The sequence below is a fragment of the Corvus moneduloides genome, chromosome 4, assembly GCF_009650955.1.
Source record: "Corvus moneduloides isolate bCorMon1 chromosome 4, bCorMon1.pri, whole genome shotgun sequence".
NCBI classification, from domain to species: Eukaryota; Metazoa; Chordata; class Aves; order Passeriformes; family Corvidae; genus Corvus; species Corvus moneduloides.
Window position 1 is genome coordinate 3,967,643 of NC_045479.1, and position 27,764 is coordinate 3,995,406.

A 27,764-nucleotide genomic window follows, 5' to 3' on the forward strand; every position below is an offset into this window, starting at 1 on the left:
GTACTGGGGGAAGTGATTCTGTTTAGCAGTGGGTATTCTGCTTTTGCTTCTCTAAGCTGTGTCCTTAAGATCTTTCCATATCATTTCTGTGAAATACCCTGTTTATCGATGATGTTAAATTGCTGCTTTTGTCAAAAATGATACGGTGGAATTCCAACCCAATGGCAAGCACAGAATCCTCCCACTTGGGTTCAGATTTTCGTTCTGATTTGTTTCATGGTTTTAACTACACTCTTTGCTCTTTTCAGAATTACAAAGAATGACAAGTCTGCTCTGAGATTCACCTGTAGTTGTTTTGATTGATTGTTTGATTTTTCTTAGCTGCTCACTTAGTGCTCCATCATCTCCTGCTCTTTGTTTTCTGGGCTGGTGTATAAATACCCACTTTCAGAACAGTGACACCCTGTCTCTTCCATCCTCTTTCAAATGTTACAGAAAATGCTCTGAAATGTTTGCATAGCAAACGGTGTCTTTTTGCACATCCTCTCTCACCCCCTTCATTTTATCCTAAAACTGAATAACTTGACAAGATGAAATGCAGTGATCCTTGGCCTTGCGTCTGGGGAGAATTTATAGCAGCACAGGCTGTGGAAGCAGATCAGTAAAGAAGCATTGGAACTGCTCTCCTGTGCCAAACCATATTCGATATACACTATATGAAAAGTATTCTGTCCTATGAGCCATGGAAGATGTTTAAGCTAAGTTTTGGAGATCAAATCGCTGGTTAAAGCATCATTGATAAAACTCTTTTGGTGAAAACCCTTTCAGAATTCCTAGTTTTGAGACGTGTGCTAAAAGATCCTGTTGTTAATCTGCTTGCAAGCAAATTCCCATGTGGTGTGCAGGTTGAAGACTCAATTATTTCCCTGAACTTTGAATTTATTCTTCATAGCAACAACAGCAGAGTAGTCATCTCTTAATTGTTTTCTTAAACTTGATTGCCTGTTGCATTCTTGTCTCAGGACCAGTCAGCTTGAAATCTGGATGATCTGTACTCTAAATTCCTTCCCCTCACCTGTAATGTGGACCTTATCTGTCATGTAAGACCTGTTTTGTCCTTTCAGAGTAAGAATATTCCATGCAAGTGTTTTTGCCTCCAGTTTTAGAGAGTGAGTCTCACTGCATTGAACTGTTGATGATACCAGGGCATCTGTCTGGAACTGGAAGAGTTATCCAAGCCTCCTTTGTGGTTGAGAAATGGCTGTTTCTAAGAAACAGTTCATGAAAGTTGAAATTAGTCTTTCGAAAGCTGTGGAATGAGACCTGCTGTAGTGGTGCCTGTTTCTCACCACTGATGCAAGACATTCTTCCCTTGGGTGATGCAAATGAAGTGTCAGAATCTTAGACTTTCAGTGGGTATTAGGTATTTCAGGAACTCTGATGCCACAAGAGTGCTGAATAATTTTCAGCAAGTTTTGTGGTGTTTCAAAGTAGCGTTTTTTGCTGTGTAGTTTGATTTTCACTGTAATTTGAAGAAAAGCTCTCTGAAAGTCTGTGCAAGCTTCTAGGCTCTCAAGCAGTGTGCAGTGAAGAGCTGAGGCCTGAAATTATGGTATATCTGATAGGCAGTAAGAAACACAGTGGAGGATGGGTGGAGGGAAGCATTCAGAATATTTGTGCCCAGAGTAAACTGTCTGATGAGCCTGGGCTTGAAGAATTAGGGTCTCTTCAGAGGCATGCAGCCATGGGCTGGTCATGTGCATGTTGCTGAGTGGAGTAAAACTAAAACGTAGAAATTTTTAAAAATTCTTGCTGAGTTCCATGTTTGAAGGAATCAGGATAGCTAGGTGTGGACAAAATAGGAAGACACAGTTATTGAAACGATTTTGGAAAGGCAGTCTGTAAGTAAAAGTACTGTCAGAGCTACATTAGTTGTATCTCTGAGACAGGAAGAACGAAATTCAAAATTACATGAATTTTAAGTGGGTGACAGGAAAAATTGGTATTACACGTTGTTCAGCCTTGTAACAGCTCTTCTGCAGGCTGGGGGTCATCCCCTGCTTTTCACTCTCTCCTTAAATACTGTTAGTGTTTTGTCTTTCTTTCAAAATGATCTTTCAATCCAAGTATGATTTTCCTTGGTTCTGCTCTTCAAGTCAAGTGAGACAGTTCTCCACAGCCCTGCAGTAGCCAGGTAGCTGCTGGATTGCTCAGGCACACCTGGAACCCACAGTTACAGAGCACCAGCAGCAGCAGCAGCAACATCTTGTGTTCATACCCCCAGGCCGTGACCTTGAACCCAGCGTTTCAAGCCATGGATTGCTTCATGTTTTCATTAGCTGTTTGGATTTATTTATTTATGTATTTATTTATTTACTTACTTATTCATGTGGGGTTTGTTTGTTTGCTTGCTTGCTTTACTGCCCGGTATGTGTTTATGTCGTTGGGTGTAATTTGCAACAAGTGAATAAAGTTACTGGGGGGTTTTGTGGACCTGTTTGGAGTTGGCTGGGGACATCTCAATTAAAAAAAGTGTTGTGTCAAAGAAAGTAGGAGCTCTGGACAGGTCTTTCCTCATGGAAACAGAAGGATACAGAGCTTACTGTGATATGCCTTGCTCTACAATGAATCCTGTGTGTAACTGGCAAGAAGTTATTTCTCATTTTTAATTGATAAAGTATCTTGAAGCTGTTAAAGTTGATGGCATCTTATGGTCGATTAAGAAAACTGATCTACAATAGGAGAACATTTTTTAGAGTTTAACTCCATTAGTGTTGATGGCAAAAATTTATTCACCTATTATGTATTTGAAACAATCTGTGATGAACGCTGGAAATACAATTTCATACAAAGCACAAGCTATCAATTATATCCTAAGTATAGTCATTTGTTTATATGGCAAATGACTGTTTAACCTTCTGTAGGAAAACAAACTAAATACAGAGTACATGTTTATTTTAAAACAATAGCACCTGCTAATCTAGGCTGTTATCATACATCGTGCAAGCAGTGAGCTGATAAAGCTTAGCAGTTCTTGAGGCCTGTGTATTTCAGCCACCACTTTATTTTGTTTTTAATTCTTTTATTGGCACTTAAACCAGTGTATTATGAACAAGTCATCTATGGCAGCATCATATTGTGGTTGAGAGGTTTTTTGTTTAAAAAATGTTTTGTGGGCTGTTCGAAGAGGGCATTTTGTGGTTTTATTTGCTTGCCTGTCTCTCTGAACAATAGTCTGATCTTTGCTTTGCAGAAACTATGAAGCACACAATAAAGCACAGAGCAAGAAGTACGCCAAATGCAAGTATGAATTCGTGGCAAGAAACAACAGTGAGCTTTCTGTCATGAAAGAAGAGATTGTAGAGGTAATTTTGTTTGCAAAGACAACACAAAAATTTCTGGTGCTGCTCAAAGCTGAGGGTACCTTTCCTGTGGACGGTGTGGCGTCCCTTAATGTTTGCTTCGATGTGTTTGACTTGTCTGCCTTAGTATGGAAAGTTCAGTTAATTTGTTTTGCATCAGTTTTGCTGACTTAGGAAGGGTGCTGTAGAGATCCGTGCTAAAAATACATTTCTGTGCTCCTTCCATCTTCTCTAGTGTTGCTTTTAAACATTAAGAGGTGTTTAAATAACTATCTGTGTACACACAGGGTATAGTGGAGGCCTGTTCTTTCCAAGAGGATTTGGCATCATAAAAGTGAGATGCATTTGGAAGGGAGGGAGCAACAAAGAGAGAAAATGCAGAGTATGAGATTGTGGGGCAGGTAGTCGGACTTCTGACTGCTCCCGGCCATCCTGCTCCTGTTCCCTGTTTACTAAGAAGTGCCATGTCTCCAAATTTGTGCTCTCCCAGAGCAATGCCTTTACTTGGCTTATTAGTAATAATTTCTTCCTTTTGCCAACAGCATATGGGTTGTAGAGATGGCGGCAAGTACTTGATTTTCGCTCCACTTGGTTTTCATCCAGCACGTGCCTGAGTTGACTGCAGTTCATTAGACACATATTTTTCCTTGAGAGCCCCATTTTGAAAAGTGTGGTAGAACCATGTAGAATTAATGATGGTGAGAATCAGGGGAGGTACAGGGGTTTCTCAGGGACACTTTCTTTCTCTGTGCGAGATCTGTTGGCAGACGCAGAACCTGGCAAAGTCGTGGTTTTGTTTTGAAATGATGCACAGCCTGAGTACTGGCAGGAGGAAAGTCAGAAAAAAAATGTAATTAATTTACCAAATTATTTCAGATTCTCGATGACAGAAAGCAGTGGTGGAAGGTTCAGAACAAAAGTGGCAGCACAGGCTTTGTGCCAAACAACATTTTGGACCCTCTGAGGAATGCAGAAGGCGGTCAGGGATGGCCGGAGCCTGCCTATACCCGCACCATCCAGGTACTGCCCATCCTGGGAGCAAAACCTCCCTTGGAAGTGTCAGTGTGTGCATGTGGAGGAGGAGGAGAGTCACAGCAAGGCTCAAATAGCTGCGTGCTCCACTGATATGTCACAATTAATTTACATTTCTTGTAGAGGCTGAAGGTGATGTCTGTATTTCACAGAGTCTAACTTCAGAACATAGTTGAGAGATACAGCAAAATGTTTTACCTCAGGTTTTTTTACCTGCTTATTTGCTTAGAGGTGGTAATTTCAGTCCTAATGGATGTGTATGCATTTATTTTAATTGCAAATATCCTTTGTGAATTGATAGCTGTTGATGCCAAAGAAGGAGTTTGAATTATTTAAGGTAGGGTCATCTTTGTTTTTCCTAGAAGAGTGAACTCCAGCTTTTCTTTTTATTTTCTGTCTTTGTGTGTCTCTCTCCCAGTCTTGAATTTATTTAATTATTGTAATTTTAGAGTCATAAAAAGGAGGTATATTTGCTTTTGAATTCACAAAGCAGGTATTTTTCAATTACTGTGTCTGTGCATCAATAGCACTCTATTATCCTGACCTAATTTTAATTTTCTTTCTTTCATGTAGTGGTGTGGAATTAATATATTTTTTGTTGTTGTTATTTCTTTTATATGTTGAACAGAATTAGAGGGTAAATTACTTTAAAAACATTCTTACATCAGCGCAGTTATCCACCCAAGTAAGGATATACAGGATAAAGTTGTAGTGTGTATTTTTAGACAAAATTTAAGGGGGTCAGAGGCTGCTAAAAGAAGAAATTATATTTCCTAAGACCTCTTTCTTTCCTTTTTTTTTCTAATGATCTTGAAAGCTTAGGCAAACAAGTTTGGATTAAGCAGAAATTCCACGCCCGCCTCTGAATGAGACTTTTAAACCAAACTTCTGGTGAAACTTGAAGTTTAATAATTTAATCTAGTCTAATATTAATTCTTTGTGTCTGCACCTTCCAGCTGATGACTGAAAACCAAGAAATGCCACAATGTTTTGCAAAATAATGCAGTAGACCTGACTTGGTCTTGGTGGGCTTGCAGCAGACCATTTCTGAGCTTTCCTGTCCCAAATTGTTTGCCTGTAACATACTGGCTCATTGTGCACTGATTGTGGGTTTGCCTGTCTGTGAAGTGAAGCATGCATCTCGAGTGCTTTTCCTGATTTAAAGATCTGGCTTGTTTTTTTCCTTCCTGTGCATGTCATTTTGTGTGTTTGGAATTTGCCACCATGTCCTGAGCAGGCTGAGTAGAGTTTTGAGCAGAGGTTCTCACACTCTTCTTTTATAACACATTGCAGGGTTTGAAATTCTCTGTTTGAAATAATGACAGGACATGGCATTGAATAAAATAATAATTTCCACAAAGCATTCTCCATGGACCTGTGAAAATTAGGGGTCAGGGAACAACATTTAAGATAAGTTTGTTACTTTGCCCTCTGGCAGGTTATTCTACAGCTTGATCATACTGAAATCTGAGCTTGAAATATTGTGAAATTATTTATGAATGTAATGAATTGCACAGGATAAATTAAGTCTTTACCAAGACAGTTCAGTAAGGCTGCTCTTAACTTCGTGGTGATTTTCATAATTTTAGCACTTCTGAACATGCTCGTTTGTCTGTTTTCCTGTGATGGACACATGGTTCATCTGGGAAGTGTTTGCATAGCTCCATTTGTTTTCACAACGGCCCTATGAGACTTTGCTGCCATTTCAGAGAGAAAGGAGGCCTTGAAGGGATGAAAGCCGTGCCCAAAGTCAGACAGGAGAACTTGTGGGTAGAGCAGGAAATCGGAGTGGTTCCTATCAGTGCCTTTGCCAGACCCTGAACAGGAGCAGGCTCAGTGCTTGGTGCTGTGCAGCTTTTGCTGCTCTCCTAAGTTGCCTTAGTGTGTTTCAAAGTGGCCTGTCTGCTGTGGCCACCTGCAGATAAGTGTTATGTGCAAGGGTAGTGGCTTCTTTCACAGACTAATAACCTCCAGTGCACTGCTCACCAAAGGGTGTTTATAGATTATTTGGAAGGATCAAGATTTCCATTGAAAGAGAGGATTTTTTTCACTTGATTATGCTACAGACACCCCTTCTCTGAGAGATGGATACCTCATTATCACAATTATTCTTAGAGCTGCAAAGTTTATTTTGCTCTCACTCTGTTCCCCTGCCTAGTGACCTCTAAGGCCACACATTACTTTAAATCCTGATTTTTCGCTCAGTTGCTTTCAGGATCCAGGTCCCAGATACTCACTTGAAAGCACTGAGGTGATACTTGCAGAACATTGCCAGCAATACCCCAGTTTTTTAATTATCTTTGTGAGTCAGAGGCTGTAACATTGTTTGAGTTCTGGTCAGTTGAATTAGTTCCAGGAAACAGTATTTTTGCTTGTTTTGGTACTTTCGTATTTTTAGGAGAGCATTTTGCTGAATTCTTCTATTTTCTACTATATCAGAGTCTTCTGGGGTGTTGGTCATTTAATCTGTTTTTTTATTGTGAGCCAGCATTGGTATTTAACCATCCTATTATATATGAACACAAAGAGTTTCCCAAGCACTCTGATTTCTTAATTTGTAAAAGTATTGCTGGTGAACCTATAAAACAATTCATCGTAGTATTTCCTATTTTATGTGCATTTTATCAACTTTTTATTAATGCTCTTGAAAGTGAAATTTGAAAAACATAATTAGGATGGAATCGTGTATCTTGGTGGGCATGTTAATTAATCTGCTGACACCCTTTGTGAAGTGAGACAGTTATATTATCAGTGATGTGTATGAAATCCTTAGGCAGGGAGTAAATGTTTAATAAGATCCAGTCCTGCAGTCTCATTTTTAAAAAACATGACTGTCCACAGGAGTGTGAGAGTGTGTGTACAAAGCAAGTCTGTGGCAGAGAAACACCAAGACAAAAAGTCTGTGCCTCAACTGGGATGAGTGTCCTTTGCCTGTCTTGGTGATATGCTGTCAGAACCTTTCTTTCCAGTCTCTCTGTTTATCAGCTCTCTCCAAACACCTCTGTGGGCAGTTGTTTCCCCTCAAGCACAGCTTCTGTGCTCCAAACCAGTGTCGTGGTGTCACACTCAGCTTTTGCCTGCTGGTGCCCTTCCTGCAGATCATGAAGTGTTGGATAATGAAGAGATGCAGATGCCAGGTGTTCATGTGGCCATAGCCAAAGAGATGTCATCATTTTTGACCAAGGGCCAGCATCTCTCTTATCTTATTTCACATCAAATTTTCACATGACCAAGATTTTTTGAGGGCTTAAAAAAATCCAAAAAGTTGTTTCCTGTCCAGTTCAGCATTGATCCAATCTCAAATTATGGGATGCCACTTATTACACAAAAATGTACCAAGTAGTTGAAAAAGGATTTGATTAGTGATAGGGCTTAAAAGTCCCCAGTCTGACCATATTTTCTTTTTTTCTTTCTTTTTTTTTTTTTTTTTTAATGGGGACTAATCCTAGCTAATAACAATTTGAATAAGTAAATTCTGCCTAAGTTTCCTGTAAATTCAGTAAAACCACAAATGTATTCCCCACAAAGAACTGTTTAGGTGGTTTTTAATGGGATTTTAATAGCCAGCTGTTTGCATAATAGCTGAGCCCACCAAAGTAAACTCTGGCAAAAGACCCTTTTGAAAGAAATTTTCTCTTCCAGTCTTGGGTTCCTCACTGGCCCTTTTGTTTGAAGACAAGTGGTTGGTTCTCTCTTGTCCCTTGAAATGAGTCTCAGGAGAAGATCCAGACCACAGTGCTGTTGACAAAACGGAGGCTGAATGCTCTGCAGCCCTCTTGGTGGACTCGTGTCACTGTGCAAACAGGAGTGTGGCACTGAAACGTTCAGAAGGAGGGTAAATGGAAAGCTCTGTGTCTGTGTTAACTTAATGAGAGCATTTCCCAGCACTGACATTGGTTTTGGTTGCTTCCAATGCCTCTTTAATGTTGTCTGTTTTCCCCATAGTTTGAATATGTATATTCCCTTTTTTTAATGCTAAAATAGATTTGAAAATATATTGTTCCCACTCTTTTACCCTGATCAAGAATGAGGGTTGATACCATGAGCATTTTTACTCAAACTTATTATTTTGCTTCCATTAAAAATAGATTGAATCATACTGAATCATGTTTTTTTAACCAGATGCAGCCTGTAGTGTGTTGAAAACAGCTTTGGGATTTAATTTTTTTCCTGTACAAACAAAGATCTTCTGGCAAGAAATAAGAAAACAAAATTTAGTCCCAGTAAGCTTTTGTGATATATCCAGATTTCTAATGTGTGTATCATCACCATTCCAAATAATTTAGAGCATTTGTTCCAATTTACGTGAATTGAGGAGTGCAAGTTCATTCTTAAAAGAAATAAAAATATGAGGAAGAAGGAAAAATAAACCCCAGGGTTGTTCACTGTTGTTCTTGCTGTGAAGAAATCAGTGAGTAGCTAGTCAGATTGTCCAGGGAGGGGATTGTGCCCCACCTGCAGAGCTGCCTCCAGCTCTGGGCCCCAGAGCAGGAAGGACACAGAGCTGCTGGAGAGAGCCCAGAGGAGGCACCAGGATGATTGGAGGGATGAAACATCTCTCCCGTGAGGAAAGGCTGAGAGCTGGGATTATTCAGCCTGGAGAAAACTCTGGGGAGACTTTCCAAAGGCCTGTCAGTAAATGGGGCCAGCAAGAGATCTGGAGAGGGACTTTTACAAGGGCATGGAGTGATACAACAGGGGGTGATGGCTTTAATCTTCAAAAGGACAGGTTTAGATAGGATATTAGGAAAAAATTCTTCACCATGAGGGTGGTGAGGCCCTGGCACAGGTTGCCCAGAGAACCTTTGGATGCCCCATCCCTGGAAGTGTTCAAGGACAGATTGGATGGGTGTTTGAGCAACCTGGTCTGGTGGAAGGTGTCCCTGCTCATGTCAGGGGTGTTGGAATTAGATGGAACCTTGAGGTGCCTCCCAACCCAAACCATCCTACGAGTACATGTCTGAGAGCAGCTACCTTTATCTCATTTGCTGAGCTAGCCAGCATTTCTTGAGCTAGAACAAACAAACACTTTTTAAATGCCTGCTGTGACTTGACTCTTACTGTTCTACAGTTGCAAGTGTTCTATACATTCACCTGATGATCTTCAATCCATTGGCAGTCTTTTCCTTGGGTTTTGATTTCTATTAAAACTATTACTTAAGTTCCTGTCTGGGTAGGTGCTTTGGAAAGAGCTGGTTGCTTATATGGTATCACATGAGTATGTTTTTTAGCCAGCACTGTTCCCTATTCAAAATAAGAATATCAGAATAACTCACTGTTAGTTTCCTAGTGAGTAAGAAGAGGTAATTACTAAGACTGAATGTTCCTTTAGTTTAAATTGCTAATGTGTATGAAATTTCAGGAGTGATGTGTGAGACAGTTACTTTTTACCTTTCTAACAATACTATTCGATGTGATTTGCTCCATTTTCCTCACAGCAATTACTGGGAGAGCTTTCAGAGGTAACTGAATTACTCTTCTGATATTGAATCTCAAAAATCCCTCTTTTGGGCTATGTAGTCACCAAATTCCATAGTGCATGCTTGGTTCTTTTTGTAGCAATGAATAGAAGTGATGGGATGAAAGTGGGCATGTCCTCAGAAGATCTGGAATTAAAAAAGAAGTGTTAAAAAAAGAAATGTTAAATGGGATTCAAATATATAATTGGCTTTTGGGCACTGTTCAGCAATATGCAAAGTGTATTTTAATGTGGTTGCATTTGTAAATTTAGAATTTGAGTGATGCTTCCAGATTAATTTTTGTTTTCACTGCAGCAGGTTGTTTTGATGAGGCTTATGATTGCAGTACAACATGTTTTTGCAGCTCCTCCAGTAACATCCATGGAGAGTTACACATAGTTTTTAGCTATGACTTTTTCTGGATTATGATTGTGGCAACGTGCAGTGGATGCCTTGGTTTGTAATGGATCCTCTCTGTCATAAAAAAGTGCTACTTTTTCCTTGTGGTTTTTTTTAAGAAGGTCAAAACACACATGAAGAAGGTATGTTGTGGGGATGACAGTCTAGTAATCGAAATCTGTGAACAAGACAAGAAGATGTGAATATCATTGGAATGTTTTAGTAGCTGTGAAATTTTTTAATTCACTGACAAGATTTTGAGTCTATCATAGTACATCTATATATAATAAATTATGGTATGTTTGCAATACACCTAGTAGGGCACTCTCTTTCCCCCAAAGGGCAAATTTCACAAATATATTTATTCTGCTTGTTCACTTTTATGTTATGCATTTCACTTTTCTTGTCATATGACAGTTAAAAAAGCATTTATTGTCTTAACACTGAAGCAGTAAAATACAGAAAAGTCAACCATGGTTATTTTTTTTAATCTCCCCACATTGCACAAAGCAGTTGAGATGGATGCCTTTGAGCAACTAAATGCTGAGATAAAAGAAAAATGAACAAACAAAACCGTTTAATGGGAAATGTTCTGCAGGGATGTGCGTTTGATTTAGTAACTGACTATTATGGTTTAAGTGAAAAATCATCCAAGGGAAGTAAGGCTCATTTCTCAGGCTTAATTGTTTGGCTGGAGAAGCCGATGGGATAAATATTCTGCTGGTGTAAATCAGCATTGCTGTAACAGTTTACACCCACTACTAAATTCCTTGTCCATTGGCTGGACTTCACTGAGCTGGGGATTCCTGTGCAAGGGCAGTTGCTGACATTTAATGAAGGTTTGATTGTTGCCAGGGCAGTGATCTGCTGCTGAAATTCTAACATGTGGCTCTTACAAATATTTCCCTACTTGATCCTCTGTAAACCCTCTGCCTCCAAGGAAATAGGGAAAGGTATTGCAGGAAGGAGCAATGAATCTGGGGAATGTGTTCATCTCTCTTCATCCCAAAGTAAGCAGACTTCTCATAACTACGAAATGAGGCATCCCTATTGAGCAAACAAACTTTAATATTGAACATTCAAGCTGTGTTGGTCCAAAACTGTGGAGAGGGAACATTGTTAAACAGTGAGATACAGAGTTTGAACTGCTTGAAAGAAAGGGGTAGCACAGGTTGCTTGTGGATTTGTCTGTCTTTATGATTGCTTGGCAAAATACAGGTGTTCTTCCTGTACCTGGTGCCATTCTAAAGACAAGGAAATTACTTTCCAAAATTGTTCTTGAGACACCTGCTAGATAGTTATTAGCAGCAAGATAACTTACACGTTGTTAGAACATTGCATGAAGTGGGGGAGAAAGAAATAACAGCCCTCATCCAAGAATTGTGAGATTTGGGGCTTGTTTTTAAATCAGATTATTGCCTTGAGGTGGCTTGTAGTGATCATGTCAATAGATGAAAAGGCACAGATGAATGGAAAGGAGGAGCAGGAACCTCTTAAATGCTGTCTGCAGTTCAAGAAATAATGCATTATCCTAACCTCAGTGGCATTTATAAGTTAAAACATTAGCTGAGTTTAGATGTGGCTGGATATGTTCATTTTTCACAGGGTTTTTTTTTTCCCATAACATCTCTAAAATACACATTTTTACACTGATAAAGTTCAACAAGTCAAAAATTTTAAAAGCTGTTACAAAAGTGCCAGTTAGTAGAAGTTTGGGTTTTAAAAACAATCTCATTTATGGAATTCATCTGCTTGAAAGAAAGAAATGGGTTTCAGATGATTCCATTGCTGATGAGTCTCGTGTCTGGCAGAGAAGGAAATAGATGCCAAACACTGATGCCAGATCAAGTTTTGGCAAGCTTTGGAACTACATCTGGCAAGTAAGATGCTTCTGTGGAGTAAGTGACACCATTTGGTGCAAAGTCTGGGTTTGCCTGACGTCTTGCCCAAATGTTGCTGTCTGACTGAGCCTCTCTGCATCCTTTCAGAAACAAAGGACGGACTATGGACCGAAACAGCCCGATCCGGTTCCTGCTACACCCTCGCCGCCTCCCACACCCGCTCCTGTCCCCGTGGCTGTCCCCCTGCCTCCCAGTGCCCCAGCACCCATCCCAGTCCCTGTGCCCAAGGCGCCAGCAGCTGTCAGCCGCCAAAGCAGCACCTCCAGCGACAGCGGCGGCAGCGTCGCCCGGGACACCCAACGGCAGAAGCAAATTCCTGTGGATCGTAAGTGTGCCCTAAGAAGCAAGACACAAAGCTTTGCTGCCTTTCCTCTGTGTTTTGCTTCGTTCTGAGGTCCCTTGAAGTTGCGTTTCAGATAAATCTTCATGAAAAGTTTAGTTTTAACCTTACGTTTAAAATACAGGTTTGCTACGGATGCGTGTTCTGACCCCCGCTGTAATTACCGTAATGCTACTTAGGGAAAAACACATCACACTTGTCCCAGCCCAAATCCTGTCCTTTTGTGAATGTCTGGGATCTCCAGTCAGTGGTTTTCAGCACTGGAAATGCCCATGCTGATATGCTGGTGAATGCACATTTTCCACCTGAACTGACTGCCGCATTATAACCCAAATTGCTTTTAAAATCAGTTACGTTGCTTTTGCACTTCAATTCATGATCACCCGTATTTCTAGGTCATTTGCACCATTCTGAAACATGCTTTCAGGGCTACAAGAACACTTACAAATCTGGCTGATGCACAGGAACCACGCTGTAATAGTTTTGGAGACTTACCTTACAGTCAGGGCCCCCTGGCTTGGTCAAAGCAGCAGCAGCTGGCAGGCCATGGAGCAGGCTTTGGTGTCCTTGTCCCAGCAGGACACAGGAATGTACTCCATGCCTCTATAGCTGGAAAAACTTGGTAATGTGCTTCCAACAGCGTGTGGCTGTCTTGAGAAGTTCTGATTAAGGCCACCTTGTAAATATGCCAGTTGAGGCATGCTGAGGCTGCTGCTCTGTATTGACTGAAAAGCAGGCAGGGTTAGAAGAGCTTGTTTAGTCAGTAATTTCTGTCCTAACTGCACTCTAAACAATGTGATTGCTCAGCTTAGAAATAACTGAAACACACAGGCAAGCATTTGCTATAGCTTTTAAAATAATAGCTGTAAAAATAATGAGCTTTTTGTAGTTCAAGAGTTGACAGCTTTTCGTATCCTCTGCCTCACTGCCTTACTAGAAAATCCTGCCTCCACCTAAGGTCAGAAGGTGACATTGAGCATAATCCTTTCTGGGGAAGGGCTTCTTTGTGCCCTGTCCCCAGAGGACGGGAAGTGTGCCTGTGTGGATAATCCTGTTGGGTGGAGTCTGTGTTGACATTGCCTGGTGGAGGACAAGCTTTTGCCTACGCTCTGAACTCAGGAGGACTCTGGGAACTTCTCAGTAAATTCACCTAATGGACTCTCTGGCTGGAAATTATAAATGGGGAACAGCCTGGTTGGAGGAACAGGCTTGACTGCTGCTTCCCAAAGAAAGAGTTTGTTACCTAAATAAAATCAGAAAAATAAACAGCTACAAAGGATGTGGAAAGTGAGCGTGAGTTTCCCACACACACGCATGCACCAAAATGATAATTTTATTTCTGTGTAAGGACTTTGCTGTAGCCTGGCTGTGTCCTTGAATCCACAATGGCCTTTTCTATCCATTCTAGATGGAAAGTGAGAAGACCATCCTGGCTTTAGGTACCCAGTGTGAGGTGTGAAGAGTTGCTGTAGACTGAGTGGTTACAAGGCATCTCCCAGCCTACACTGAGGCCCTGGGTCACTCACAGGAGCTCCTGTTCCCTCCTGGAGCTCCCACTCAAGCCCAGTTAATGGGCTTCAGGCAAAAACCCTCACAGAATAGCTGCCTCTGCAAAGGTGATGGGAAACCTGCTGGCCAAGTACCCACCTGAACCCTGCAGAGAGCACTGCAGAACCTGCTCCATGCCCAGGGCATCCTGTTTATTTCTGATAACACATCTAACAGCAGGAAGAATCTCTTATCTAACAGCTAAATATTTGTCTCTTGATACAGTCTTGGTCTAGATTAAGCATAAGTCTTTCAAAATCTGTGTAAATAGAAGGAAGATAGCAATGTTCCGTCTCTCTTCCTGCTTGGGAGAAGAGCGGGTGCAAGCTTTGATAACATTGCCTGAAGGCTTTCCTCGTATAACCCCTGTCAGCTTTGCACAAAGCACTGAGCTCGTGTCACTGGGCTTCTGATTCACACTCAGGGTGGGGGGAGAGGGGGAAACCCTGCACAATAGGGCCTGAATGCCTCAAATATTATAGTAGAGGTATTTTTTCCACTTTCAACCTGAGGCTATCTTGTAAAAGAAAAAAGGAAATGGTTAAACCAAAGTGTTTTCTTCTTTTTGCCGTGGTGATTAAAGAAATAATCCTAGAGGCCTATGTAAAGCTTGTTTTTATTTGTTTAACTGGCCAGAGATATTGATCCCTGGAGAGGTTTTGAGAGAATATAAAAGGAAAGTGGAGAATGCAAAAATGTTTCCATCTTACAGGTTTTTTTCTTAGTGGAGTTGTTTTCGTCTGTTCCTATCAGTGTAATGGGAGAAAAGGAATAGGTTTTGCTATCTGAGTGCATTGAGAGGGTGGTGTAGTTACTTTTTGGGTATCAAAGTGAGAAGGTTGGATAAAGATCACTAAAAATATCTTGGCAAGGAAATCCTGAGAATTTTTTGAGATAATTTGAGTTGTTTGTCAGAGGATTTTTATAGTTGTTCTTTCCAATGTTACGGCACAGAGAGTTCAACTGTGCAAAATCAGTATCTTCTCTGAGCCCAAAAGGTTACTTACACCCTTTTGAATTCTGCCTATTTTTGTGAAGTTCTCCATAGAAATTTTTATAGTCATTTTAAACAATTCTCACTGCCATTGATCTTGTTGAAATGACCAAAAAGCATTTCAGTTTGTTGCCTGCTAATGAACAGCAACTGAACTAAATGTTTCAGACAAATGGGTTCTGGGGGATAATGAATTCTTACAGTTTTTGTTTAAAATGAATAAATAAATAAACAAGTCTTGCCCAATTCTTGAGTAGTCCCTGAGGAGAGCAGCTACCCTTTTTTTTTTTTTATTCCTTTTTTAATGCAAAGTGTGACAATGTTTCAGCTAAGCAGCCACTCCAGGCTTGGAGTGAATTCAAATTTCTCAAAATCCTGTCAAAAATGCGATTGCTACAATAGCTCATGAGATGTAAGTTGATATGTGTCAGCAGCTGTGAAATTTTTTTGCCTACATTGATTTGCACTAAAAAGTTGAACTTTCAATTAAAAATCTGTTTGTGGAAAGTACTACCTTCCCACAGTGTGAGCAAACCTTCCTCATATTTTTCTTGTTCTCTTTTTTAAACCCTCAATTCTATTTTAAAAAAGGCAGACAATGATAACTGAATAATCCTCCACTCCCATTTTATTCTACAGCTTGGGTGCTGTCACACTGATCTATGCCTGTCTGTGACATCCAGCTCATCTCTCCTTTCTGGGTCTTAGTTGAATTTCGTTTGGGGCTTTTTTGTTAGTTTATTTTTGTTTTGTTTTGCAAAGAGAGGATTGGGAATATTGAAATATTCCCTGGGGGAAAAGGAGAACAATAATTCAATCAGCTCTAGTGAGTGAATCTTTAAAGAAAAAAGTTTATGATTTAAAGTAGCATGTAAGGAATGACTTGGCTTTGATAAAGCAACCTTGAGAATGACTCCTGTGGGATCTCTCTCTCTCTCTAGGCAGGAAATCCCAGATGGAGGAGGTGCAGGATGAACTTGTTCACCGGCTCACCATCGGCCGGAGCGCTGCCCAGAGGAAATTCCACGTGCCACGGCCAAACATCCCGGTAGTGAACATCACTTACGACTCCTCTCCTGAGGATGTGAAAGCCTGGTTGCAGTCCAAAGGATTCAACCCTGTGTAAGTTTGAGGGAAAATGTAGGAAAATTTCTTTAAATTGTTTTCCTGTCTGGAAGAAGGATGCGGTCTGACCGCTTTTTAAAATCAAGCAGCATCCTGTAAATCAAGAGATGTCAGCTGCACTCTTGGAAAAAACAATTTGTTTTTACATACACATATAGATATGTGCATAAGTGTACCCAATACATATATAAAAATATATGTCAGTGTGGTTATAGCTGTACAGAAGTGTGCGTGCATATACGTATTTTAGGGTCTACCAAAACGTGGTGCTTAGATACTCAGTTGACTTCAGCAGTCCTGCTTCATAAAGTTTGTTCTTAATTTAGTAGCCCTACCTGAGGCAATGTGGGATGAAGACAACCTATTTCTCTCCCTTGGCCAGTGTGGTTTTGCTGATTTCCTGTTTGTTCCCTTGGTGTGTCCCCAGGACTGTGAACAGCCTTGGTGTGCTGACGGGGGCTCAGCTTTTCTCCCTCAATAAAGAGGAACTGAGGACTGTTTGCCCAGAAGGCTCGAGAGTCTACAGCCAAATTACGGTACAGAAATCTGCCTTGGAGGTATGGACAACTTTTCTTACTCACCCAGTCTGGGTCACCAATTTTGAACCTGTGGAATTAGATAACTCTTTCTGTGAGGCAGGTGGTTTTCCCTCAGTTCCCATCACGTTGATAAACGTTATTTGTGTCTGAGTTATTTGGTATTAATTCATTGGAACAGCATTCATCAAAACACCAGGTGAGATCTCTCCCCACTTCTAAAGGGGCCCAAAAAGCATTAGAAATAGCACTCAAGTTTAAGACATTTTGTGCTGTAATCAGACTGCAAGAAAACAAAATCAGCCAAAAAGAGCTTTGGGGAAAACAATAAGGGAGTAAAAATGCCCCTTTTCTTGCTTCATGCTTTGCCCGGTACTTGGACAAACAAGTACTCCCAATAATTTTGGTGGTGATAAGTGAGTTTTGCTGTGTCTTTGTAGAGGAGATCTGATTTTTTAGGCATGAGAAATTGGTAGGGTGAGCCCACTGCTGTTGGCCTTTCAGGTCAAACACTGGGGCACCTGCTCTGAAGGGAAAACACACTGGGCACTGTGCTAGCAGAGTTTCTGAGCCAAGGATGAAGTATCTTGTCTCTGTATTTATTGCTCTGCAGCAGTTTGCTTTAATTACAGAAGTGTTGTTTCTTAAACACCTTAAGCTTGTATCCAGAGCTGTGCTAGGGACAATTCTTGCCAAGCTTAAACCAGTAGAATTGGAGATGCACCTACTTTTTTTTTTTTTAACTTGCTGCGGCAAGTGGAGAAATGATCTAGAGGTGAGATTAACCCAACTGAGAAGTTATATTCTCCACATCCTATTTAGAAGAAAATCTTGAAGAGGTTTAAAATACTTTTCTATCTTCTTGTTAAGCTGAGACTTTCTCACTTAAATGATTTTAAGCATTACCTACCAGGCATATTTTTGAAGACAGGTTTATGAAGATGTGTATTTTACACTTTACCTGATCAGTGTGGATCAAAGAGCATCATTTTCTAACACCGTCAGAATCGCTTTATTCCCTTCTTCAAGCCCTATTTTCCTGTTAGAGGAAGGGAGAAATATTTCCCCTTTACTCTTAGGAATATAAGTCACTACAGTCCAGAGCAATCCATCATTTCCTAGTGAAAACACATTTGTATTCTTCAGCTTTTTTGCATGTCAGCTATCTTATTTCAGTGTACTGAGATGGAAGCAGCTTTGCAGTGGGAGTTGGTTAGAAAAGCAGAGATGCACTGGATGGGAGGGGTCTTTTCCCTACTGTGCTCTTACTCTGCTTGCCCCAGTTAGGTCTCGCTCTGCAGGAAACTGTAGTCCCAGCTTAATCTTAACCAGAGTGAATTAACACAGCACTTAGAGTCTAACAAGGTCGTGGGTTTTTTGTTGGGGAAAAGGTAATTGAAATATTTATTTCTGCCTTGGTTATTTGAGGTTGAACTTCAGAATTTATGCAATTCCTGATGGCTTTAGCCTGTTGTTTGCTGATTTATATCATCAAAGGAAGTTGCATTGTCCTTTCTCTCCCTATAATAATATAATGCTGTTGAGCACTTCAGGCTCTGCAGAAGATAAGACAAAATATCCTGAAGACCTTTCTCCAGAAGGGACCACTTGAGGCTCACATTCTAAACCTCTTTCTGCTCCATCAGTAGGAAGTAGGCACACATTGCTTTAAAAGTGAAAATGGTTTCTGTCTAATACATGTATCAAGTTGCCTGGAAGAACAGCTTATTCTCTTTGACACCTTGGAGAAAGGAAAGACCCAGGCACAGAAGTGGGATTGACTGATGGAATTGCTGTTGCCTCATCATAATAAGCTGTGTAAATCACTCTGGCCAAGGTCTGTTCCAAGGATCATGTTCCTAAGAACTCTGCTCTCCCTCCCCTCTGAGTAGGATGTGCCTGGTGCACTGTGCCACATGTGTGCTGCAGTTGGTTTAGTGGGGCAGCATTTCAAGCTCATCAGTCATGTTGTCACTGATGTTATCAGGAAGGCAAATTCTTTCAGCTTGGGCTGCTCAGTTATTCTCAGACAAATATTTCTACATGACCTCTGATAAAGCACGTTGTTGGGTGTCTGCCGATGGTTTTTTATGCCTGACTCCACTAATAGGTGCTGCACTTGTTCTGTATCTGAAACCAAGAGGGCAAGGACAAGATGAATTAAGACAAATAAAGCTGTTCCCCTCACTTTCAGAGAGTCACTTCTAGGCCCCCTGCTTTGCCCCTCCACTCTGGGAGAAGAGAGCAATGGTGTTTTAAGTAGGAGGAGCACTATAGTCAATTCAGAAAATTTCTCACTCCTTGTGGCATCCGGTACTGCATTGTAATGGATATAATGGGATAAATCTATATTAAATTTTCTGAAATTGATAGGACACATTTTCAGAGTCCAGAATCAACTGCAGGATTTTCCCCTTAACAGTCCTGAATTTTGTTTTAGACATTTGAAAACCAGTTTCTCCTTCCTTATTCAGAGGCTATTTTGGAAGCTGATTTTGAAGTTTTGAAGGTCATGTCATGGTCAAATAGTACAGGAGCAGATATGGTTCTTGGTTTATAATCCCCTAGTTTTACTTACAAGTCAAGCACACTTTGGGAAGTTCTGCTCTGGTGGATAGGTGTCCTGGCCTTGCTAATAATTTTATTGATGTTGTCAAAGCAATGTTTGCTGTTGTCAGCAGACCTGGTTTTCACTCTCAAAAGGTGAAATAAAGCCTTGTCCTCACAATACTTCCTTGTTGCTAATATTGTAATACGGTTCAATTCCTACTACTGTGCTCTGAGTTTGAAACCTGTCTCTGAGCAGCACATGCCTGATGGTGAATTGTGTAGATGTGAGAACCTGAGACAGAATCCTTACTTAGGCCTTGCCTATGCAATCCCATGTGCATGCTTTGTGTTTACATAAATCTCAAACCACCAAGGATTTATTTTCAGGTTTTTTATTTCTAAGTATTATTGCCCTGATTTTTAAGTGTGGAATCCTAACAAACTCGCTGAGCTTTAACCCTGCTTTTACTGAAGCCATATTTCACCCCCTTAATATCCAACACTTCCAGGGCCTCATGTGAGAATTAAAGATGCTCAGCAGTGCTGAAAGGCAAGCTCATGCTTTTAATAGTCTGCAGGTTTTTTCTGGTCTGTATTTAAGGATGGTGTAAATACTTTCCTACTGGAGCTTCAAGGTGCGTTTGTTTGTTCAAACAACTGTCTTAACAAAATCCTGGCAGAGGAGTTTCAGTACCTGTCAAAGCCACAAGTAAACTCCTCTTTTTTGTTTATAGGCGAACAGCGGTAGTTCAGAACTGCAAGAAATTATGAGAAGACGGCAAGAAAAAATCAGTGCAGCTGCCACAGATTCAGGTGTGGAGTCCTTTGATGAAGGAAGCAGCCACTAAGTGTGTTTCCCCTTTTCTTTAATCCCACTGTCCATAGCATTAAACCATCCAGCTTTGCTTTAGGGAGCAGTGAAGGGGAATGTCTTATTGTATTGTAAACGTAAACTAGCCAACATAAAGAAAATTTACAGTAGTCTCCACAGAAGTACCTGCTGCTGGCTTCTCATCATGAAAAATGAACAGGTAAGAAACACGGTGGAGCTTCCTGACAGGTGAAAATACTGGTCCATGATTCATTTACACCCAAAGATGAGTCTTGGCTTTATGGAATTAGCATGACAGATAAATTGGGGCACATCTTTGTTGGTGATTCATCTGAGGGAAGCTGAGCCAGCAATAAAAAAGCATTTGAACCCTTCAGTAATAATATTCTGAATCCCATCTCTTGCTGTAGTGTGCATTTATGTCTTTTTGGCTCAGTCTTTCTTGTCAGGCATTTGGCTCCAGGATGTTTACTTAAGTTGTCGACTCCAGGAAATGTAGAGGAAATGTTTAGGGAATGAAGAGCAGCCCAGCATAGACTGAATCTTTCTTGCATCACTCCCAAGATGTTTTATTACTAATGATGCTGTTTATAGCAAAGTAATACTCTGTACATTGATTTTATCCATATTTCACCTGTGATGAACTATCATATTGCACAAGGAGGAGTAACTAGAAAATAGTAACACAGCCCAGCTCAAAGAGGTGATGAGATCTGCTGTAGCCATGCAACAACTCACAGTACATTTTTTTTTAATAAAATTGCATTTTTTTGTCTGTAACTTAACCCGTGAAAAGGAACAGTGTATAATCTAGACTTCTCTGTGTGTTGATCCCAGATACCAGTTTTTCCTTATGTAAAAAGCCTTTGTAATTTCCTTTATAAATGTAATCTTTTGGAAAAGTGGAGGCAGAACAGGGGGAAAAAGAAAAGAGAAACACCCCTTCCAGAAAATGTTATTTTTGAAGATGCAATGATTTTTGTCACAAAATGTTGTTTCACATGGTCATGTGATTTTATATATAATATATGTATTATATATAATATATAATATCACTTAATTTAGACAAATTTAATCATCTAGTTTGATTAAGTTTCATAGTGCCTTTTTCACATGAATCAGCTTAAAGTCTGCAATAAACAGTATTTCTTGTCTGTTAAATTGTTGTATCTTTGTGGCTACGAAGACAGTATTGAAGTAAGAAAGCAATCTTGATTTTTGCCATTAGTTTGCTTTTCCTCTGCATACAAGGGAAAAAAAAATCTATTCATTTTTCACAAATGAAAAACTAAAATCTTAATAAAGGTGTTAGTGCCATTTATTGTAAATGTCCTCACAAATATTACTTCTGTGTGGCTGGTTGTGTGTCCATGTATGTTTTTACACTTCATATATATCCTTTATGCCTGTCTGCATAAACATGGCCTTATTCAGAAATGGGTCAAGAAGTGAGAAATCCCATTCCGTGTAAGCACACAGGAGGAGGAAACTTTTTAAAAGGTCTTTGAAACTCCTATTCAAAACTTAAGAGTCACTGTCTTTTCTCATGGGAAAGATGTCTGGTTCCATAAAAAGCACTGTGGTGGTAACCTGCCACCTCTAGTCCCCTGATAATTACCAGAATAGGAAGCCAATATTCATCCTCTCCACTGGCTTATTCCAGCATTCAGCATTTGGTTTGCTTTTGCCCAGAAAGAGGCAACAGCTCTGGGACTTCCCAGAGAAGTTTGGCACTGGGAGGTGTTGGAGGGAGAACCTGTGCTTCACCTCTGAGGGGGCTTCACAGCTGCTGGGGTTTTTTGACGCTGGGATTCTATGTAGCTGTTGCTTAGAAAGTGCCAGACAAGTCTGAACGTGATCAGTGTGCTCAGAGGCATCTTGGGAGCCACTTGGAGGGGGAGAAGAGGAAACCCCTTCCATACACTGAAGGGATGAGCAGAATCATCTTGGGGGGTGGTTGGTGTCTTTTTTTTCTCCCCCCCCCACAGTTTCTAAATTAACTATTAATGACTTAACAACCAAGCACTCCTTGAGTTGTATTTACCCTTTAAACTTGGCTGAACTAACCATTATGATTTCTGTGGTACAGTCTGTGAAATCTGAATGGTGTTGAGGCAAGTATTTCCCTTTTTTCTGGAATTTCCTTGGTGGTTTAAAGCACTGCAGGGAGCTTCACCCCTATGCTGTGCAGTTTTTGAATTTTCATTTTGTTGGCAGTTGTAAGAAATCAAAAGGACATCTCGTTTGGAGTTCCTCAAATGAAAATAAAATGTTTTCTTCAAAATATTCCGTGGTTTAAACGAAAACAGTAGTAAAATGCAGTGTTTCATTCAAAATGTTTTCTCTAGGATTTGAGCAGTGAGGCTTATTTTTTTAATACTAATATTTTAGAAGGATGTGATATGTCTTTGAGAAGGAAACAAAGCCGTTTTTTAAATGCCAAAATCAGTGCCTTATTAGGTATTTGGTAACAGAGGGAGTAATTTACTATTTTGCTGCCATCAATCTGCCTTTTTAACTGGGTGGTGGGAAGAGAGTTTTAGCAGCCCGTGTTCACTCAGCAGTTCTATGCTTTCAAAGCACAAACCTCCTAACATCAGCAAGGTGCTTCTTCCCACTTTAGGCTGCTTGTTCCCTTGGGACACCATGGGGAGAGCAAACCACTGTGAAACCTCTCATTTAATTCAGGAGGAACACTTCTAACCAATGTCGATGGGTGGAGCAGTTTACTTACCACCTAGCCATTCAAATGTTAAACAGGGCTTTGCTCAAACTGTGATCTGTGAGATTTTACACCTACTTTTATTGCTCCAAAGCATTGAACTGTATAAAACGTGGTGGTTTGTTGTTTTTCTGTTTTGAGTGGGGTTGGGAAATAAGTGCATGTATCCATGAGTGATGTGTGCAGAGATAAATGGTTGATAAAGCAGTAGATATATCCAAAATGATAATTATAGTCTGAAATGTGCAGAGCTCTCAGTGTTAGTGAACTTCTCTTGAAGTGCTTTGCTGGGCAGCAGCATCAGTATTTTGATAATTTAAGGAAACAAACAAAAGAACCCATGAATAACTGTAAGATGGGAATTATTTCTAATTATGGAACCTGTAAGTTACAGAATTTTTATGTGGGAATGAAGGAATTTTGACTTTTCAGGCATAGACAGAAGCAAGCTACAGCTTGAATACCAGACCCTGTTCAAGCAGGGATCACCACTGATTTTCCTGGGCTGCATTTCAAGCATAAAGGAAACATGATTATGAATGGGAACTCAACTTTCTGGCCAAACTACCCTTTCATAGGAGCCCACAGTTTTTTTTCAATAGTCAAGTTGAGACTGGTGTCTAAACCAGCCCTGTTTAAGGATTGGTTCTGATGCATCAAGAGTATTTGAGGGAATACTTTCGTGCTCAGTCTCCCACCTCTGCATAAAAGCACCAACATTATATACAAGAAGTGCAAATGAGAGGGAATCTGTATTGGGTTCTGTGTTTAAATATTTCAGACTTTAATTTCTACTGCAGCTATGTCAACTTTTTGCTAATAAGTGCCTTTGGCTTGCCTTTATCTTTTTTTTCAGTTTCTCTGAGTTGCTTAGGTTGCAACTTTGGCCTCTAACTACTTCCTCAGTATTCAGACCAAAATGAGTTTCAGGATATGAGACTGTGCTTCTACTCCTTGGTAATATTTGCAGATTAAAAGAGGAGATGAATAAAAATAGGGAGCCTTCCTACAAGATTCCTAGCCCCCACTGGTGCCCACCACAGCAGCAGCAAAGCTCAACCCACCTGCTCCCATCCATGTCAAGAGCATTGACAATCCTCTCACAAGAAGTGGCTGAAATAACAGCTTTTGGCCTGCCTCAATGAAATTAGTTTTCACACAAGCCATTAAAAAAGTTGGAAGTGGGAGGAGGTGGTGGAGGGGAGGGAAGGGCCATGTCAGAGCGTAAGATGATGATGTTGATTATTTGACAGGGGAAATTTGTCTTATTCAGGCATAGGGGAAAAAAAAATATTAAACTGAAATAAAGCACAGGTAAGGCTTCCTGACCTGTTCTTAATCTTTCGGTGAGGTTTGAAGGAAACAGTTCTGAAGACCCAAGGATCTCAGGGCTGACTGCAACAGGATATGCTTGAGATTCAACACTTTCACACACGCCTCTAACAATTTCTCACCCTCCTAACTTAAGTACTTCAGTTTACTTATTTTCTGCTTCCATGGCAGCATGCACAGCATGAGACAAGGAGAAAACCTGTGCTGGTTTCAGTTAATGGTCACTCACTGCACAGGGCTGCTTTCACAGACATCTGGGTCAGTAGATGCTGGGAAGAGCAGCAGATCAATACACAGCATCAGTAGTGTCAGCAGAGCTATGGACATGAAGCCCATAATTCAAAAAATCTATTACTGAACCTGAAGCTTCAGACAGCTTTACTGCTGTGATGACGTGAGAGTTTTATTTTGACAGATGCTGGAAACAATATTAACATGAAGCATGAGTCCAGAAACGTTGTTTTGGCTTTACTTTGAAGGTGCATGACAAGGTGAGGCCAAAAGTACGTCATGTCAATTCAGGCTAAAAGGCTCTGCATGACTCTTCCAGACTCACTTACTGCTTTACTCATGTTTTGAATGCTGGGTGAGGTGGTTTCCACTGCCATCCCGACGTGCCCACGTACACAGTTTTGCATACTGTGTGGGGCAGGAAAAGGTATTATATTCTGATGGAGTTTTCATTGTAATTGACTTTGTGATTAAGAAGCTGTTAAAGGAAAAACACGCACCTGCTACTGTGCAACTGGAATCATTTTTGACATGCATTCAAAAACTGTCCAGTACGTTCATGCTGCTCAGGCAGTATCCTTTGCAACAATGTGATTTTGGCATCTCTGCAGCAATCTTGTACCCTGGCACGTTCAGCCAAGCTTCTGTTACAGCCAGCTCACACTGTGACATTTTGTGAGCACACATGAATGATGTAGAAGTAACCTGCTTACTCTGGTCTGTAATACAGAATAAATGTAGACTCGATGGGCAATGGCCAGCAGGAGGGAGGAGACAGTAGATGAGAAAGAACATTTGTGGGTTGTTTTTTTTTTTCCCCACCAGTTCTCTATAGAGGGGAATGAACCCATTTTCTGAGTAAACATGTAATGAATCTCTAAAACACAGCTTTTTTAAAAAGCATGGCAGCAAGGTCTAAATGGTCGAGTGCTCATTTATAATTCTATTTTCTGTTGAGTTTAGGCCAGACAGCTCTTTGCTGTTCCTACTGGAATGGCAAGCCCTGCAGCTGAAGCACACCAGGGAAATGAGGGAGAAATGTGCATCACTGAAGCCTTTTTTGTTACCAGCTGGCTCCCTGAAACAGGGTGCTCTGCCCTTCTGCATCCATCTTGTACCTGGAGAAACAGCATCCCTGCTCTAGGACTGGGAGTAGTGGAAACAGTGGAAGTAGTATTAGATGCATGGAAACAGAAGGGAGGGGAAATGCATATCATACCCATTTAGTGATCAGAGGTGGGGTCCTGTTTCTTTAGCTGCCCTCACAAGGACCTGTTTTACTGGGGAATTATGTTAAGTCTATGCAGTTTTGCACAATAGACATGGGACAGTCTGAAGGAAGTTTTCCACTGTAAACAATACCATGATGAAGTAATTAATCAATAAGTATACACCTATTTACTTGCCAATGGAATAACTTTGGAAGGAAGAAGAAAAAGGAATTATCAGCTGAAGGAGATTGATTATCAGGCTCCTGGAAGCAGCTGAGCTACTGACCTACACCCTGGCACCCTGCCAGGTGACAGCAGACCCGGGGTGAGTGAAATAAAAAGCGTATGCAGGTGTGTTTTGCTGTTTTGCTGACAGTGACTTCTCCACAGGTAAGCAATCCAGTGTGTTTACTTTCAGTTCAAGTCTGTTTTGCTTACATTGAGTACCATTGCTGCTAACTTCCAATGAGGTGACACAAAGCAACAGGTTACAAAAATGCCATCAAACATCCATTCTGACAGCATCCATGTCACAATACACAATGATGTACCGGAATTATACAAAGACCAAAAAAAAAAAAAAAAAAATTTATATATAGCTAATTATTTTGACTAGAACTGAAACGGACAGCAAAAAAGAAAGGAGCCCCCCGCCCTGCCCCCAAAGGCCCTGCAGGAATCCATACTGACACTTTGGCAGCTTCGTAGCAACAAACTGATAACCAGCCCTTCACATGCCAAAACCTTGCATCATAACATTGTAAATTCCTGGTTCAGGAAAAATAGTTACATCTATTAAAGCACTTTTTGTTTTTTTTTGTTTTTTTTTCTTTCCACCCCTCCAACCTGAACCAGCTTCACGTTTTTACACAGGGTTAATAATTACTAAAAATAATAAATGAGTGAGGGGTATAGGCACCATAGACTGCTCAGAGAGTTAAATGCTATAGTATGTATGCTAAGACATCCCAGCTTGAAACTCAGTTGCCCTGTGATTAGATTCATCTAGAACAAGAGCCTGATCAGTGGCATTACTGAAAAAGGTTGGCAAGAAGAGCAATCCCTCTGCTTAATTAGTGGCAGCCCCAGTGAAGAACCAAACCCACCCCTTCTCTCAGTGTCAGCTGCCTACTCCAGCTTCGGGCTTCACAGCTTGCATTTCTGCTCGTCAGTCCGTTCCTCGGGTCTTGTGCTCCCCCCAGGCCCCACGTACATCAGTGCTGTAAGGAAACAGTCAAATCCATGTACCCAGCAACCCCCCCGCCCTCCCAGCCCCTGTTCACAATCTCCAGATTTCTTCATGTATGTTCATGCCTCGCTATTCACTAATGAGGTATTATTAGATACTAACAATGCCTGCTCTCCTAGGGACGTTAGCACAGACCAGTGACACATGAAGAAAGCTCTTCAGTCAACCATTAAAAAAATATTGCACTTACTTTAACCTTAAGCCCAACCTGCACAGAAGAAAACAAATTATGAAAGAAATTAACCAAAAGTACCAAACAAAACCCCAACACTCTGGAGCAATCTATCTTATGCACACATAGTGTCTTTTCCTTCATGTTGTTTAGTTGAATTTGGTCCAGTATTTAAAAAAAATGTCCAGAAATTAAACAGTTCAAAAGACACCGCAGGCTCGTTAAGGCTTTGTCTCCCCAGTGCTTCAGAAAGGTAAAAGTTTCTTTCCCTCATTGTCCATCTACTGCAAAGCAGTGGTCTCTTGTGGCACAACACCTGCCCGTTCAAACCATCAACAGAAAAAAAATCAGAAGCAAGGGAAGATGGGTGTGCTTCATGGTCTCACCTGCAACCAAGCAAACAGAACGCTTCAGAAAGAAGAAAAGCAAATAAATACAATTCTAAGCATTTCTTTTACTGACCCTCCCCACAGAGGCTGGGACTGCATCAGTACCAGCAGCTGGGTGCTGGGACTCAGATTAGACAGTGAACTACCCAAACATTAGGGACAGGGAGGCAAACTGGGGTTCCTTTACAGGCAGGGGGATGATGCACACAGAGGTTAATGAAGGCCCACGTGCAACACCACAGACACACAGCAGACATGGCTGGAGGTGCTGCCCTCAGCCCAGCTCTCCAGCAGCTGCCTGAGAAGCAGTTTGTGTCGAAGTCTGCAGCTTCCTGCTCCACCCAAAAGCGAGTATTAAGGTTATGGCTGGGTTATTGCTGCCACCTAATGAACCAAGGCTTAGTAGCTTTAAGAGCAGTGACATAGGTCCTCACAGCTTG

General features: G+C 40.8%; 2 protein-coding genes across 7 annotated transcripts in view; one reads left to right on the plus strand and one right to left on the minus strand.

The window, feature by feature from the left end:
• EPS8 (epidermal growth factor receptor pathway substrate 8) overlaps positions 1-21,335 on the plus strand; it is a 127,631-nt gene extending 106,296 nt beyond the window's left edge. For all 4 annotated transcript variants that reach the window (XM_032107829.1, XM_032107828.1, XM_032107832.1 and 1 more), the window contains 6 exons: positions 3,194-3,305; positions 4,179-4,322; positions 12,181-12,418; positions 15,917-16,097; positions 16,528-16,657; positions 19,921-21,335. In XM_032107829.1, the coding sequence (XP_031963720.1) occupies positions 3,194-3,305; positions 4,179-4,322; positions 12,181-12,418; positions 15,917-16,097; positions 16,528-16,657; positions 19,921-20,034 (919 nt within the window). In that variant the 3' untranslated portion in view covers positions 20,035-21,335. The remainder of the gene's footprint in view (positions 1-3,193; positions 3,306-4,178; positions 4,323-12,180; positions 12,419-15,916; positions 16,098-16,527; positions 16,658-19,920) is intronic.
• Positions 21,336-25,905: 4,570 nt separating this feature from the next.
• Positions 25,906-27,764, minus strand: part of PTPRO (protein tyrosine phosphatase receptor type O) — a 145,197-nt gene continuing 143,338 nt past the window's right edge. For all 3 annotated transcript variants that reach the window (XM_032107826.1, XM_032107825.1, XM_032107827.1), the window contains one exon: positions 25,906-27,321. The gene's annotated coding sequence lies outside the window, so the exon portion shown is untranslated. The remainder of the gene's footprint in view (positions 27,322-27,764) is intronic.